Source organism: Erinaceus europaeus, chromosome 11 (genome assembly GCF_950295315.1).
Source record: "Erinaceus europaeus chromosome 11, mEriEur2.1, whole genome shotgun sequence".
NCBI classification, from domain to species: domain Eukaryota; kingdom Metazoa; phylum Chordata; class Mammalia; order Eulipotyphla; family Erinaceidae; genus Erinaceus; species Erinaceus europaeus.
This window is the reverse complement of record NC_080172.1, coordinates 114,179,212-114,193,400: the sequence shown is the minus strand read 5'-3', so window position 1 is coordinate 114,193,400 and position 14,189 is coordinate 114,179,212. Positions and strand designations below refer to the sequence as shown.

The window sequence follows — 14,189 nt, the reverse complement described above, 5'->3', positions numbered from 1 at the left end:
TGGTCCTGCCTGGCACAGGACTGGCGGTCAGTTTCCATGCACACAGGGGTCTGGCCCTTCCTCCCAGAGCATCATGTAAAGGGGATGGGCAAGAAGAGGAAAGAACTGGGAGTCGGGCGGTGGCGCGGCGGGTTAAGCGCTCACAAGCACAAGGACCCGGCGTAAGGATCCCGGTTCGAGCCCCCAGGATCCCCACCTGCAGGGGAGTCGCTTCCCAGGCGGTGAAGCAGGTCTGCAGGTGTCTGTCTTTCTCTCCCCCTCTCTGTCTTCCCCTCCTCTCTCCATTTCTCTCTGTCCTGTCCAGCAGCGAACATCAACAATGGCAATGGTGGTGGCCACAGCGAGGCTACAACAACGAGGGGAGGGGATGGTCTCCAGGAGCGGTGGATTCATGGTGCGGGCACCGAGCCCAGCAGTGACCCTGGAGGAAAAAAAAAAAGGGAAAAGAAAGAAAAAAAGAAGAGGGAAGAACTCAAGTGACCAAGAAAAAAAAGGCAGAGTGTATGAAAAAGCTTCTACGGTCCCAGAGACACACAGGCTCCTGTGCTAAGTTGGGATAACTATCTGTCTATCTGTCTGTCTATCTATCTATGCCCTGGGTCAGATCAATGGGGTAAACAGTTGATAGTATTTATAAATTCTCCTCATGTTTGGGAGCTACTCCTGGCCCTAATCCAGCTTTCCAGCCCTATTTATTCTAAACACTGACAACGCCTTGCCAAACAATATTTTTAGTCCACCTGCATGCTGTCAGGCTCAGGCAAAAATTACTCAAGTTGTGAGCCCCTTAGAACATACCTAAAGTAGACTTCCTAGCTTCTTCCTACACTGTTGTTATTATTGTTGCTATTGATGTCGTTGTTGTTGGATTGGACAGAGAAATGGAGAGAGGAGGGGAAGACAGAGAAGGGGAGAGAAAGATAGACACCTGCAGACCTGCTTCACCACCTGTGAAATGAACCCCCTGCAAGTGGGGAGCCGGGGGTTCAAAACAGGATCCTTACGCAGGTCCTTGCTCTTTGTGCCACATGTGCTTAACCCACTGCGCCAGCTCCTATCTCCCAACCCCTAATTTCATCTGCTCTATTCCTACCTTTGGGTTCCTGTTGACTAAATAATTTGTTCTGCTTTATATCTTACTTCCTCTAAGCCACCAAGTTTCAGATGCTACTGATTCCATTCTGATCTCCCTGGGCAGAAGATCTCACCCACATGTCCTGAAGTCACACCTCCCCAGAGCCCTACTCCACTAGGGAAAGAGAAAAACAGGCTGGGGGTATGGCTCCACCTGCCAACACCCATGCCCAGCAGAGAAGCAATTACAGATGCCAGACCTCCCACCTTCTGCAACCTTAAAAACATTTTGGTCCAGGGGCCAGGTGGTGGCACACCTGGTTGAACACACATGTCACAATATGCAAGGACCTAGGTTCAAGCCCCTGGTCTCCACCTGCAGGGGGGAAAGCTTTACAAATGGTGAAGCAGCGTTGTAGCTATCTCTCTCTCCCTCTTCCTCTCTATCACTCTCTTCCCTCTCAATTTCTGGCTAGCTCTATCCAATAAATAAATAAAGACTATTTTTTTTTTTTAATTATGAAGCCAAACACCTTATCCACTGCACCAGCTCCCTGGCTCTTGTGGTACTACAGCTTTTGAAGCTAATGGAATCTGTTCTGGGTCTAGAAGCTGGGAGAGGTCTCAGATGGGAACAGACAGTGTCCAGTTACCAAACATACTAGTTGACCAAGAACTTCCCAAATGACTTGTCTCCTTTGGCTGGTCAGCAATATACCTTAGTGAGAGAGATAGAGACAACCTCTAAAGTGCTTTCCTTCCTTCCTTCCTTCCTTCCTTACTTCCCTCACTGCATTCTCCAGGGAATTTCCTCTCTAGATTCTCTCTCTCTCTCTCTCACCACCCGGCTGGCACCCGCTCCTATCACACTATCCCTCTCACCTGGTCGAGGTTTTTGGCAGAGTACTTACCATCCCTGGACACATCTGTGCATATTTGCCTAGTGAAAATCTCCTCCCACCCAATAGAAGCTCCATGGAAACACGGACCAGAGCTGTCTGGTGTGCTGCTATGTCCCTGGCAGCTACAACAGTGCCTGGCAGGAGTTACTGCTCGAGAAATGTGACGGAATGCTCAGACAACCCGAACTGCTGTAAGTCACGTTCTTAGGGCGAGAGAACCTTGGGTGAATACCGGATCCACCCTGCAGGGGCTCTGGAATGAGCCTCCTTCAAAAGGATCTCTTCCCAAGGCACCAGCGCGGAAACTGAGTTACGGGGATAGCTTAACAGCAAGCAGATTTGGACCAGCGCCAGATGCAGACCACGCCGTGTACAATGTCTGCATCTTTGACTCTGTTCCCCAGCCTCTATGAGAAGAACAGAAACTCCGAGGGCCGGGCGGTAGTTCACCCGGTTAAGCACACATAGTAAGTACCAAGGGCAATGGCACATAGAAGGATCCAAGTTCAAGTCCCCAGCTCCCTACTTGCAGCTGGGAAACAGGTCTGTAGATGTCTACTTTTCTCTCTCCTTCTCTCTCAATTTCTCTCTGTCCTATGCAACAAAATGAAAAAAAAAATGGCCACCAGGAGCACTGGATTTGTAGTGCTGGCACCAAGCCCCAGAAATAACCCTGGAGGCAAAAAAAAAAAAAAAAAGAAAAAGAAAAGAAAAAAATGTAAGCTTCCACTCCCCCCCACCCCACTGCACTCCAAGAAGTGACCCAGCACTAATGTGCTGTCACCAGCACGGGGTCTATTACCCTGCTGATCTGGCTGTGAGAAATGCCAAGGTATCTTGGCCTCTTGCTCCACCAAGTAAATATCCCTTCTCCTTTCCCTCCTGTTCATACTTCTGAAAGTGCCGACTCTCAGTGCCTGTCATCTCACTGAACTGAGCATGACATTCACTTGGGGGCCGCAGTGCTGAGATCTACGGCGAGTGACATGATCGTCTTATTCAGCAATACGTTCAGACTTTCAGTTCTGAGCCACGAGCATTCCAGTTATCTCCCAGAGAAATTCCACTCATGACAACCACATCCATGGCGGCACTGTGGAAGGTCTCAAAAACTGCATTCGGTCTTTAAGAAGCAGACTTGGGGTGCTGGGTGGTGGGGCACCCGGTTAAGTATACAGAGTAGTAAGCACAAGGACCCACACAAGGATCCAGGTTCAAGTCCTCAGCTCCCCACCTGCAGGGGGGGAGGGATACTTCACCAGCCCAGCAGTAAGCAGGCCTGCAAGGTGTTTTTCTCTCTCCCTCTCTACCTCTCCCTCCTCTTTCAATTTCTCTCTGTCCTGTCCAATGAAATGGGAAAAATGGCTACCAGGAGCAGTGAATTTGTAGTGCTGGCACCGAGTACAAGCGATAACCCTGGAGAAAAAAAGGAAGGAAGGAAGGAAGGAAGGGAGGGAGGAAGGAAGGAAAGCACTTTAGAGGTTGTCTCTATCTCTCTCACACTCTTTCTCTGAGTGAAAAAAAAAGTCCAAGTATCCACAGCTGAGGCTCTGATTCCACAATAAATAAATAAATAAATAAATAAATGGAGTAGAAGAAGGGGAAAAAAGAAAGAAAAAAATCAAAGGAAGAAATAAAAATAAAAGAGAAGAAAACAAGCAGAGACCAGAAGACAATGCCATCTGAACACTGGGAAAGGGGCTCTGCACTGCTTTCTGTCCTAAAGGGACACACCATGAGGGTCGCTGCCATAACCATCGCCCACAAGCCTTGAGAGGTGCTGCTGCACTGACCATGCCATCAGGAAACTTGTTACGAGCACACAGATGAGTCTATAAAGGTACAAAGTAAACAGTTCTATCGCCACCCCGCCATCTTCTCCACATATTTATGTAATAACAGCTTCCACCAGCACCACAATCAACCTTGGATCACTGAGGTAGTTTATAGACAAAACAAATGTCACCCTGACACAGTCGAGGAGGTGAAGATGGAGGAGAGAGAAGAATGGGAGACTGATGAATCCACGGGACACTCATTGGCAGGTGACCCAGTGAGGGGAGCTGACTAATATCCATTAAACACCAACCCTCAAAGGAGGCAGACAGTTCTGTAAACACCGGCTTTGGAATGATCAAAACAAGTGTTGACTGTCATTATCTTCAGTTTACTGATGGGCAAACCGATCCTCAAAAAAGAACAAGCAACTTGGGTGAGTGAAGAAGCCCACTCTGGGTAGTTGAGTATGCCACTGTGCCACGTGCAAGACCCAAATTCTCCAACTTCCACGCACGGAAGGAAACTTCAGTGCCGCGGTGTCTCTTTCTCTCTCTTCAGGGCTGTGGTGTCTCTTTCTTTCTCTCTCTTCAGGGCTGTGGTGTCTCTTTCTCTCTCTCTCTCTCTCAAAAAAAAAATCAACTTGCCTAAGCACTTTCTCCTATTTCATTCTTTTTTATCTTTTGCCTCTATGCTGTTTTACACTAAACTGCCTCACATTTTCACCGCTCTGTGCAGAGGAGGATATCAGACGCAGGTCCAGTCCCAAGGTCAAGGGTCTAGGGGCTCCAACCCCCATCCAGGACTCTGTGCCCCTCTTCTGAGACCTGTGCTAATCGGAGCTGCCGGCTGACAGTTCCTGCTTCTAAGACTCCAAGTATTCTAGCCACAGAATTCTGTCTCCTGGGGAGACTAGCACTGGCGGGCTGCAACTGCTGCCTGGGAGAAAGCGTTCCAATGCCAATCAACAGACAAAATCAGAAATTCCAGTGGCCGAGGGGGAGGTGGCTCAGCTGGTTAAAACACGGGACTTGGATATCTGCTTTCTATCTCCTGCAACACATGCTTGGTCTGGGTCCGGGTAAAAATCTAAGTAGATACAGTATGTCAGTTACTTCAACACAGAATAAACAGCCATGTGCCCTCAGTTGTCCTGGGAAAAAGTATTCAAACTCCCTTCCTGGGAGCTTTGCCTTCTATCTAAATGACTTCTTACCCTTAAAAGTCAAGTGGATGCAGAAGGGGGGGGGGGTCCTGTGAGTGCCCCACCGCCATGGCCTATTTGGAGAAGGGGGGGGGGGGGATACGGGGGAGAAGCTCCGATCCAGAACAGAAATGGAAAAGGTGCAAGCTGCCACTGGAAACCCTGGGCCACTGAAGTGTCTTTCTCTGCTCGGGGCGGATCAGCCAAGCGCTGCACAATTAGACCATTGCATCTGTGCCTCCGCCGCTGCAATTTCTTCCTCTGCTTTAGTCGAACGTTCAAGTGCAAGAGAAGCAAACCCCCCCCCCCCCCCCCCGCTCCGCGCTGCTAGCCAAGGCCAGTCTCCACTCTGCCCTGAGAGGGGGCGGCGCCCAAGCCAACCTCTCCCGTTCCGCGGCACTTTCAGGGGGCTGCGGGGAGGGTTACAGGTGCGGAGACAGGGGTGGGGAGGGCCGCCCCAACTTCCTCCGAACCGTCGCCAGGGATCCAGCATCAGAGCCGGTGTCCAGGCGCTGCGGGGGGGGTTCTCCAGGCTCCGGCAGGCGAGGCCTTGCAGCCCACTGCCCCGGGGTGGGGAAAGGGTGTGTGTGTGGAGGGGGGGAAGGCGGGCCTCCCCCAGGCCCCCGCAGCCCCCCGCAGCCGGGCTCCCCGCGCGCCCCGAGAACTTTGCCACCGGCGCTGCGCGATGCCCGCCCGGAGCGCCCCCGCGCGCCCGGCCTGGCGCCTCCCGGCCTGCGGACAGCCGCCCCGCTCGCCCCGCTCTCCCCGCCGCCCGCGCGGCGCGCACCTACCCGGCTGCACGCCATCGCCATCCGCTCGCGCTGGGGGCGCCCCGGCGCGGGCTCGATCCCCCAACCCCGCCGCCGCGTCCGGCTCGCAGGCTGCCGGCCCCGGGCGGCGCGCCGGCCCGGCCCCCGCCCCGCACGAAGGCGCCGGCTCGCCCTGCGCCGCGAGCTGGCGGACGCGCTCCCAGCTGCCCGAGTCGGCCGCCCGCATGCCGCGGGCCGGGGTGCGGGTCGGGCCTCGGGCTCACAGCGCCCCGGGCCCCCGCCGCATCGGAGCGCACCGCGCCCGCCCAGCGCGCGGGACCTGGGCTCCCGGTCCGGCCGGACGCGGCGGCCGCACGCGAGGAATTCAATTCGGTGGCCGAGCCTCTCACGTGGGAACGGCTCTCACTCCCGTGGCTCCTCCCCCCGCTCCTTCCGGGCTAGAGGCCGCCGCCCCGCCCCGCACCGGCCCGGCCCGGCCCGCCCCGTGCCTGGCCCCGCCCCGCACCTCCGCCGCGCGGGCTTGTGCCGCTGCAGCCCGGGCCCTGCCGCCCGCTGCACCCGCCCGGGGCTCCTGCCTGGACGGCGTGGGGTCTGAGAGGTGGTCGCTGGCACCGAGGTCCGGAGGTGACGGGCCTGGGTCCGAGGGAGTGCATCTGGAGAGGGGGCTCGGCACCCGGCTTTGCACGGGTCTCTCCACAAACTTGCTGAAGAGCAGAAGCTCCCGGGTCTAGGTGATGGCGCACCTGCTTGAGCACACATGTGACAGTGCGCAGGGAGGCGGGTTCAAGTCCCCAGTCCCCACCTGCGTTGGTGGGGAGATTTACAAGTGGTGAAGCAGGGCTGCAGGTCTGGCTATCTGCCTCCTCCTTCCTCTCGCTTTATGACTCAATATACTTATTGAGATTAAAAAGGGAGAGTGAGCAGAAGTTCCTGTCACTGGCCTAGAGAGGGCAGAAAGAGTAAGCAGAAATAAAGATTGCTCAACAATTTGTTTGGCTTCGTATGTTAACTCTCTTTTCAATCACCAGGTTCCAGATGCCATCAGGACGCTGGCCAGGCTTCCCTGGACTGAAGACCCCACCAATGTGTCCTGGAGCTCAGCTTCCCCAGAGACACACCCTACTAGGGAAAGAGAGAGGCACACTGGGAGTATGGACCAACCAGTCAACGCCCATGTTCAGCGGGGAAGCAATTACAGAAGCCAGACCTTCTACCTTCTGCAACCCACAACGACCCTGGGTCCATGCTTCCAGAGGGCTAGAGAATGGGAAAGCTATCAGGGGAGGGGGTGGGATATGGAGATTGGGTGGTGGGAATTGTGTGGAGTTGTACCCCTCCTACCCTATGGTTTTGTTAATTAATCCTTTCTTAAATAAAAAAAAATTAAAAAAGAAAGAAAGAAAGGGGGCGGGGGAGTCGGGCGGTAGCTCAACGGGTTAAGCACACATGGCGTAAAGCGCAAGAACAGGCCTTAGGATCCCGGTTCGAGCCCCAGCTCCCCACCTGCAGGGGAGTCGCTTCACAAGCGGTGAAGCAGGTCTGCAGGTGTCTCTCTTTCTCTCCTCCTCTCTGTCTTCCCTCCCTCTCCATTTTTCTCTGTCCTATCCAACAATAACAACAGCTATGACAACAATAACAACTACAACAAGCACAAGAACAAGGGCAACAAAATGGGAAAAATAGCCTCCAGGAGCAGTGGATTCCTAGTGCAGGCACCAAGCCTCAGCAATAACCCTGGAGACACACACACAGAAAAAAAAGAAAGAAAGAAAGAAAGAGAGAGAGAAAGAAAGAAAGGGAGAAAGAAAGAAAGAGTGGAAGGAAGGAAGGGAGGGAGAAAGAAAGAAAGGAAGAAAGAAAGAAAGAAAGAAAGGAAAGGGGTGGGAACACTGGAATTTGACCTTTCCTCACCTCAACTGAGTGGCCATTCTTTCATAGACTAGAATACTTGTAGGACAGGGCTCCTACCCATGATGAGTCTACAGAGGGCTTCTATGACTGCGCCTTACTCTCTCAATCTTCCGTTTCCTCCTGTCTATAAACGGGACGGAAGTAATTTCCACCCTATCATCAGTGCAACCAACTTACCAATTCCCTGCTTTGCCAACTCTGTGGCAGGTGTGGTGATGCCCAAGAGAGGTCAGGGCCTGGGCCACAGTGTGTATGGGGCTGGGGGTGGCATGGTGATGGGGGTGCAGTTTCTGGTCCTGCCAAGCCCTGTAGTAGCTGGCTCCATGGTGGGTCTGCAAATCTGAACCCGCCTGCTGTAGTGGGGTGCTCCCTTGGCTGGCAGAGCTGGCTGTAAAGTGAGTTTGCTGCTCTGAGCCCCCTTTGATCTGTGGATTAATTATCTCCCAGTAGCTCTGGGAGGCAGGTCCAGTTTCTCCTTTGTTGTAGACCCGGGTAACTTGCCTCATCAGCCGCCTCCTTCCAGGTAGTTGACACTTTTACTCTCCTGGGACAGCTTCTGTCAACCTTTAACTCCCCTCAGACCAGGTCTGAGCTCTGGGAATTTCTAGTTCCATTGGCTCATGGTTCTCCAACTGGGTGTGGGTACCAGGTCATCACTTAACACCCTCCCCCCCCCCAAAGTTTCTACAAACTTCCACTTGGCAGTTTCCTGTTCATGAGCAAGGGAGACCTCTTCTCAGAAACCACAATGGCCTGGCGACCAGCCACCATGGTCTCCCCAGCTGCCACTTGCCACATCCTCCTCATCTCCTAACGACTAGGAAGCTGGCCTAGCTATGTGAGTCCATGAGGCTGCCTTGAACCCTTGACCCCTGTTTCAACAGAAATCCCACTAGTAGCAGGACTAACTGGCAATGCCAAACGCTGGTGATGTTCATACCCGAGAAGAAAAACATCTGTTCCACTTTGGGGAAGTGGGAGTCAGAAACCAATTGCATACCACATGATAGAAGCCACTGGAGATTCCCCAATGCCTCTTCCTTTCCTGGATTCACAAAAGAAAGGTTGCTTTCAGCCCTAGAGACATCTGTCCAGGAGTTTATCTTCGATGCCTTCAGGGGCTCAACTGAGGACTTGGTAAGTGAGGTGGGTTGAGCATACAACATGGGACATTCAGTTTGTATTTGTTTACTTAATTACTAGCTTTTTATTATAAGTGTATTTAAAAATTTTTTTTTATTATCTTTATTTATTGGAATAGAGACAGCCAGAAGTCGAGAGGAATAGAGAGACAGAGAGAGACACTTGCTGCCCTGCTTCACCACTCACAAAGCTTTCCCCCTGCAGGTGAGGACTGGGGACTTGAACCTGGTTCTTTGCACACTGTAACATGTGCATTCAACCCGGTACACCACCACCCATCCCCCTTAACTACTACCTGTATGTTAAATACATGCGCAAACTCCTCAGCTCCACAAAGAAGCATACTCTCCCTCCCAGTTCTTGAAATATATGGAACTCTTGGTGGGCCATTTAATTTTCCACTTTCAACAGTGTCGTCCACTTACCTCCTAATTCCATAATAGCAAAACAGCAGGTATGAATGGGCAGCACCTGTCACTTGGATTCAGTAGGACCTTAGAAGTGATGGGCTTGCCAGTCCCCATAGAGGGGACAGAAGACTGCTGCTGCTTGACAGCCTGACAAGGTGTTACCAGAGATCCTGGCTTACTAAAAGTAGTGACGTGTGTGTGTGTGTGTGTGTGAGAGAGAGAGAGAGAGAGAGAGAGAGAGAGATGAGAGAGAGATTAAGTATCTCCTCCTCACCCTCAGGAGGAGATACTTAACTTCACATAGAAGTTAGGTCCGCCTTCTCTGGGGGTTCTCAGACCACCAGCTCCCACTCCACCCCAGTCTGAGGCCTCAAGTCTCTCTGTTCACAACTCTGCCAGTAGGTGGACCTTGGCCACAGCATCAATTCATAGCTTCCCCAAAAGCTGTTTTCCTTGGATACACAGTATTATATTTGATTGTTATTAGCACCACGCTCTAACCAACTGAGCTAACCGGCCACATAGTGATTATATTTGATTGTAAGGATTCCCTGGACCCAGGAAACACATCTGCTCAAGTCTTCAAAAGCTGATCCAAGAGCCAAGATGTGACAACCAGTTTCATTTTCTGCCCCGGCCAACTCTATAGACCCTTTATGAAGGATACAACTAGGATAGGTTTTACTTGAGACTTCAGGACAAGGCCATCTTCTGAACATGCGTTTGCATAGGGCATCGTGCTCAGAAGAGCCCTGCACTCAGGCTAATGCTCTGTTGTCATCACAATGGAACCCCTCATTATTTCTGAAAGTAGGGGCCTCACATGTTCACTTAGCACTGCGAACCACAAAATTGGTGTTGGAGACATCTGGGTCTGGGATCCAGCTTGCTCTGTCTTTCTCTGGGGTATGTTGCTGTCTGGCCCTGGCAGGGAAGGGGGAGTTGAAACTGCTCCCATCCAGACCTCTGAACTAGTCATTAACAACAGAAGCTGGTGGGAATTCAGGGGTAAAAAACTGGCCATCCATCCCTTGGGCCAGAGGTTGCACTGAAAGCCAGAAGGTGTCACCATAACCCTGACCTCAGGCCTGCTGATGCCAATGAAGGAAATAAAAGGAGGCAGAGGCCAGGTGGTGGCACACCTGGCTAAGTGTGCATAGTATTAAGCGCAAGGACCACAAAAGGATCTGGGTTCAATGCCCAGACTCTCCACCTGCAGCAGGGGGACACTTCACAAGCTGTGAAGCAGATCTGCAGGTGTCTCTCTCCTTCTATCTCCCCTTCCTCTCTCAATTTCTCTCTGTCCTATCCAATAAAAGGGGGGGGGGAGAATGGCCACCAGGAGCAGTGGATTCATAGAGCCTACATCAAGCCCCTGCTATAACCCTGGAGGAAAAAAAAGAAAGAAAATACAAAGGAGGCTGGGGACTGGAATACGAGTTCCCATTCCCAGTGCCCCACATTCCTGGGGATGGAGGGGTGAGGGGGGAAGGCCTTCCTTGAAATCAAAGGTGAAAATGACTAAGATATATTGGACTTAAGGAACATAGTAGAGGATCCCAGTGGACTTGGCATCTACTGGAAATTGATCCCACTGGGGTTTTTCAGAATTCTTCTCCCTTGACTGTTTTTAGTGTTTGTGGGAGAGGTCTTATGGAGGGAGATCCACCAGCCAGGATGATCTCGGCCCAATCCAGCCAAGAGACAAGATAACAATGCTGGATTCCTGAGAGAGGCCACAGTCTTGCCTGGAACACCTTCAGCAACTCCTGGCAACAGCTGTCAGGAATCTGGGGTGGGGAGTAATTGGGGGGGAAGGCTCAGCTGTAATGCCAGTCCCCCTGAACTTATGTGTGACCCTGGAGAAGGGCCTTTCGGTCTGTGTATGTCCATACCCCCACTTTCAAAATCAAATGAAGTTGGGGGGGGGGGGGCTAGGTGGTGGCACACCTGGTTAAGTACACATATTACCAAGCTCAAGCACCCAGGTTCAAGTCCCCTTCCCACCTGCAAGGACAACTCTTCATTAGTGGTTAAGGACAACTCTTCATTAGCCATGGTTAAGGTGGTCTCTTTTCTCCTCTTCATGGGTTCATGGGGCTGTGTGTTGTCATGTATGAGGCATTACAATGCACAAGGACCCAGGTTCAAGCCTCCAGTCCCCATCTGCACAGGGACACTTCACAAGTGGTAAAGCAGAGCTGCTGTTGTCTCTCTGTCTCTCTCCCTATCTCCCCCTTCCCTCTCAATTTCTGGCAGTCACTAGCCAATGAACAAATAAAGATGATTTAAAAAGTAAAGAAAGGAAGAGAGAAAGAAGGAAAGAAAGAAAGAAAGAAAGAAAGAAAGAAAGAAAGAAAGAAAGAAAGAAAGAAAATGCCCTGGTCTCTTTCTGCTCTAGTCTTGGAAATGCTATCCACTGCCTTTTCATTTTTAGGAGGAGAGAAGGTATGAGGTCTGCCCACACTGAATTGGGTGACATGGGGGGGAGGGGGGAGAGTCAGGAAACTGAAAGCCAGGAATCAGGGACCATTGAAAAACTTTTTTTTTGTTGCCCTTGTTTTTTTTTTAAATTGTTGTAGTTATTATTATTGTTGTTGTTATTGATATCGTCCTTGTTGGATAGGACAGAGAGAAATGGAGAAAGGAGGGGAAGACAGAGAGGGGGAGAGAAAGACAGACACCTGCAGACCTGCTTCACCGCCTGTGAAGCGACTCCCCTGCAGGTGGGGAGCCGGGGGCTCGAACCGGGATCCTTAGATCAGTCCTTGTGCTTTGCGCCACGTGCGCTTAACCGGCTGCACTACCGCCCAACTTCCCGGAAAAACTTTTGTGTGGGCTGCTCATCCCTCCAAGGCTAAAGGACATGTTCTCTGGAGAGAGACCAGGATTCAGACCCTGCCTCTGATCACCACTGATGTGTGATGCCGTTCACTTTCTTCCTGCAGCCTCAGGTTCACTGTGGTCTAGTGGAGATGACCAGGAAGACTACGTCATTGCAGGATGGTGGTGAGGGTTTCACTGGCAACATAGTAGATCTCTTGACTTGTGTCTGCTACAGACTATACACCCTCAAAAAGTAACCTTGATGGACCCTGTCAAAGGAGGTCGAATGATTCACTCTGGTGATTCTAAGCCTATTGTCTCCATGGAGATAGCAGCTTTCAGGTCATTCCTGGGGGCTCCACAGTGACTTTGGCAAGACCCTGGGATGCCTTTGACCTGAGGCCACCAACAGGGCCAGTGCTGATCTTCCTTGGGCCGTCCCAGTAGGACTCTGGGGCACAGGTGCAGTGGGGAGGATTAGACTAGGATTTTCCTCCAGATCATAGACCTTTACCCTGGAGGGACAGAGGATTTTACCCATGATCCATCCTACCATCTGTTCTAGGGAGGCCTTCTTGGCTGGAGACTTTTGTGGGTCTGTCACGGGCTCACTGGTACTCTAACGATCTTCCTGGGACCTCAGTGACATGGCAAAGATTCTGCTCCCCTCTGGAAAGAGCCTGCCCTGGGGGCAGAAGCTTAGCCAAGTTCTCAAGCAAAGCCAAGCATTAAAAGTATTTCCACAGAGCGTCGCTGGCCTCTGTGCCCTAACTGGCAGACTGTCTTGGTCCCAAGTTAGAGTCTCAACTGCAGTAAAAGGATAAAGACTTCCTTCTCCTTTCAGGTCAAGCTGAGAAGTGCCTGCAGGAAGTGCAGATGTTATGTATTTAGAAGAAAAACAATAGCACTGAAAATACTAAGACTTCTAGTGAACATGGAAATTAGTACCCTGCCTCTGCTCTAAAATCTCGTACCTATTCAGTTGATCTTCCCAATATCCCTAAGAGGTACATGTGCCATTGTCATTTTTCTAGCTGAGGACACAGACACAGAGAGAAGTCAGGTCACAGGGCTGGGCAGAGGTACAAAGCGTTAAGCGCACATGATATGAAACGCAAGGACCCACGCAAGGATCCGGGTCCCTCGCTTCCCACCTGCAGGGAGGATGCTCCATGAGCGGTAAAGCAGGTCTGCAGGTGCCTATATTTTTCTCTCCCTCTCTATGTCCCCCCTCCTTTCTCAATTTTTCTCTGTCTTATTCAAGAAAATGGTCGGGGGTGGGGGGGATGGCTGCCAGGAGCAGTGGATTCATAGTGCTGGTGCTGGAATATCAGCAATAACCCTGGAGGAAAAAGGAGGAGGAGAAGGAGGAGGAGGGAGAGGAAGAGTAGGGGGGAGGGGGAGGAGGAGGAGTCATGTAGGTAAAGGCACACAGTAAGTGATACAAGCAAAACTCAAGCTGACACAGTCTGGCTACCAAGTCTGTGCCAATAACCACGGTGCTACCATGACAACAGGTCTCACTGACTGAACACCAGTATTTCTCCCCAGAAAAAAAGCCCCGTCTGACTCATACAGCCCTGGGGACCACCTATTCCCCCCAGTTCCAGATGAGAAGACAGAGGCACTTATCCAAGATGATATGACTTCACTGTTGACTCGAGGGCTGGGAGTCTACTCAGAAATGAGGGGAGTTCTCTCCAGGCAATGCCTCCCAAGTGAGGCCTATAAAGAATGCCTGCAGGTGAGCAGGGGTGGGACAGTCTGTCTGTCCTGAAGATGGAGCTCAGGAAGGCCTCTGCAACATGCTAGCTTGAAAGGGGGCCTCTGCTGCCCCCAATGGTCACTAACAGAACTTCATCTTCCACACTTGGGACCCTCCAGTCAGGGGCGGGTAGCTCCTGGGAATGGGGTCACTGCAGTTTTCAGATACTGCGTCTCCACTTCCTGTGTGCGATTCCAGAGACACAGACCACGGGTCAATGCGTATCCATTAGAAGAATAGCAGTTTCTGTTTGGGAGCGTCTCTGCTCAGTAACTTACTAACTCGGAAATTAAATGTGCTTTCCTTTTATTTGCCAACGCAGGGACGAGATGGAATCAAGTCTTGTCAAGGGCTATCAGTAAGGTCATATAGAGCACTTTAATAATATTCACTCATTCAGGGGCTGGG

The 14,189-nt window shown here is 51.7% G+C and overlaps 1 protein-coding gene across 6 annotated transcripts in view; it reads right to left on the bottom strand.

Annotated features, from left to right (window-relative positions):
• Window positions 1-14,189, bottom strand: part of LOC103122359 (kazrin) — a 585,567-nt gene that overhangs the window by 198,046 nt on the left and 373,332 nt on the right. The window contains exon 1 of one of the 6 annotated variants that reach the window (XM_060202327.1): window positions 5,748-6,136. The exons of 4 other annotated variants lie outside the window; for them this stretch is intronic. In XM_060202327.1, coding sequence (XP_060058310.1) covers window positions 5,748-5,952 — 205 coding nt within the window. In that variant the 5' untranslated portion in view covers window positions 5,953-6,136. Of the gene's footprint in view, window positions 1-5,747; window positions 6,137-14,189 lie in introns of those variants that run through there. One more of the 6 variants, XM_060202330.1, reaches the window with a different exon arrangement.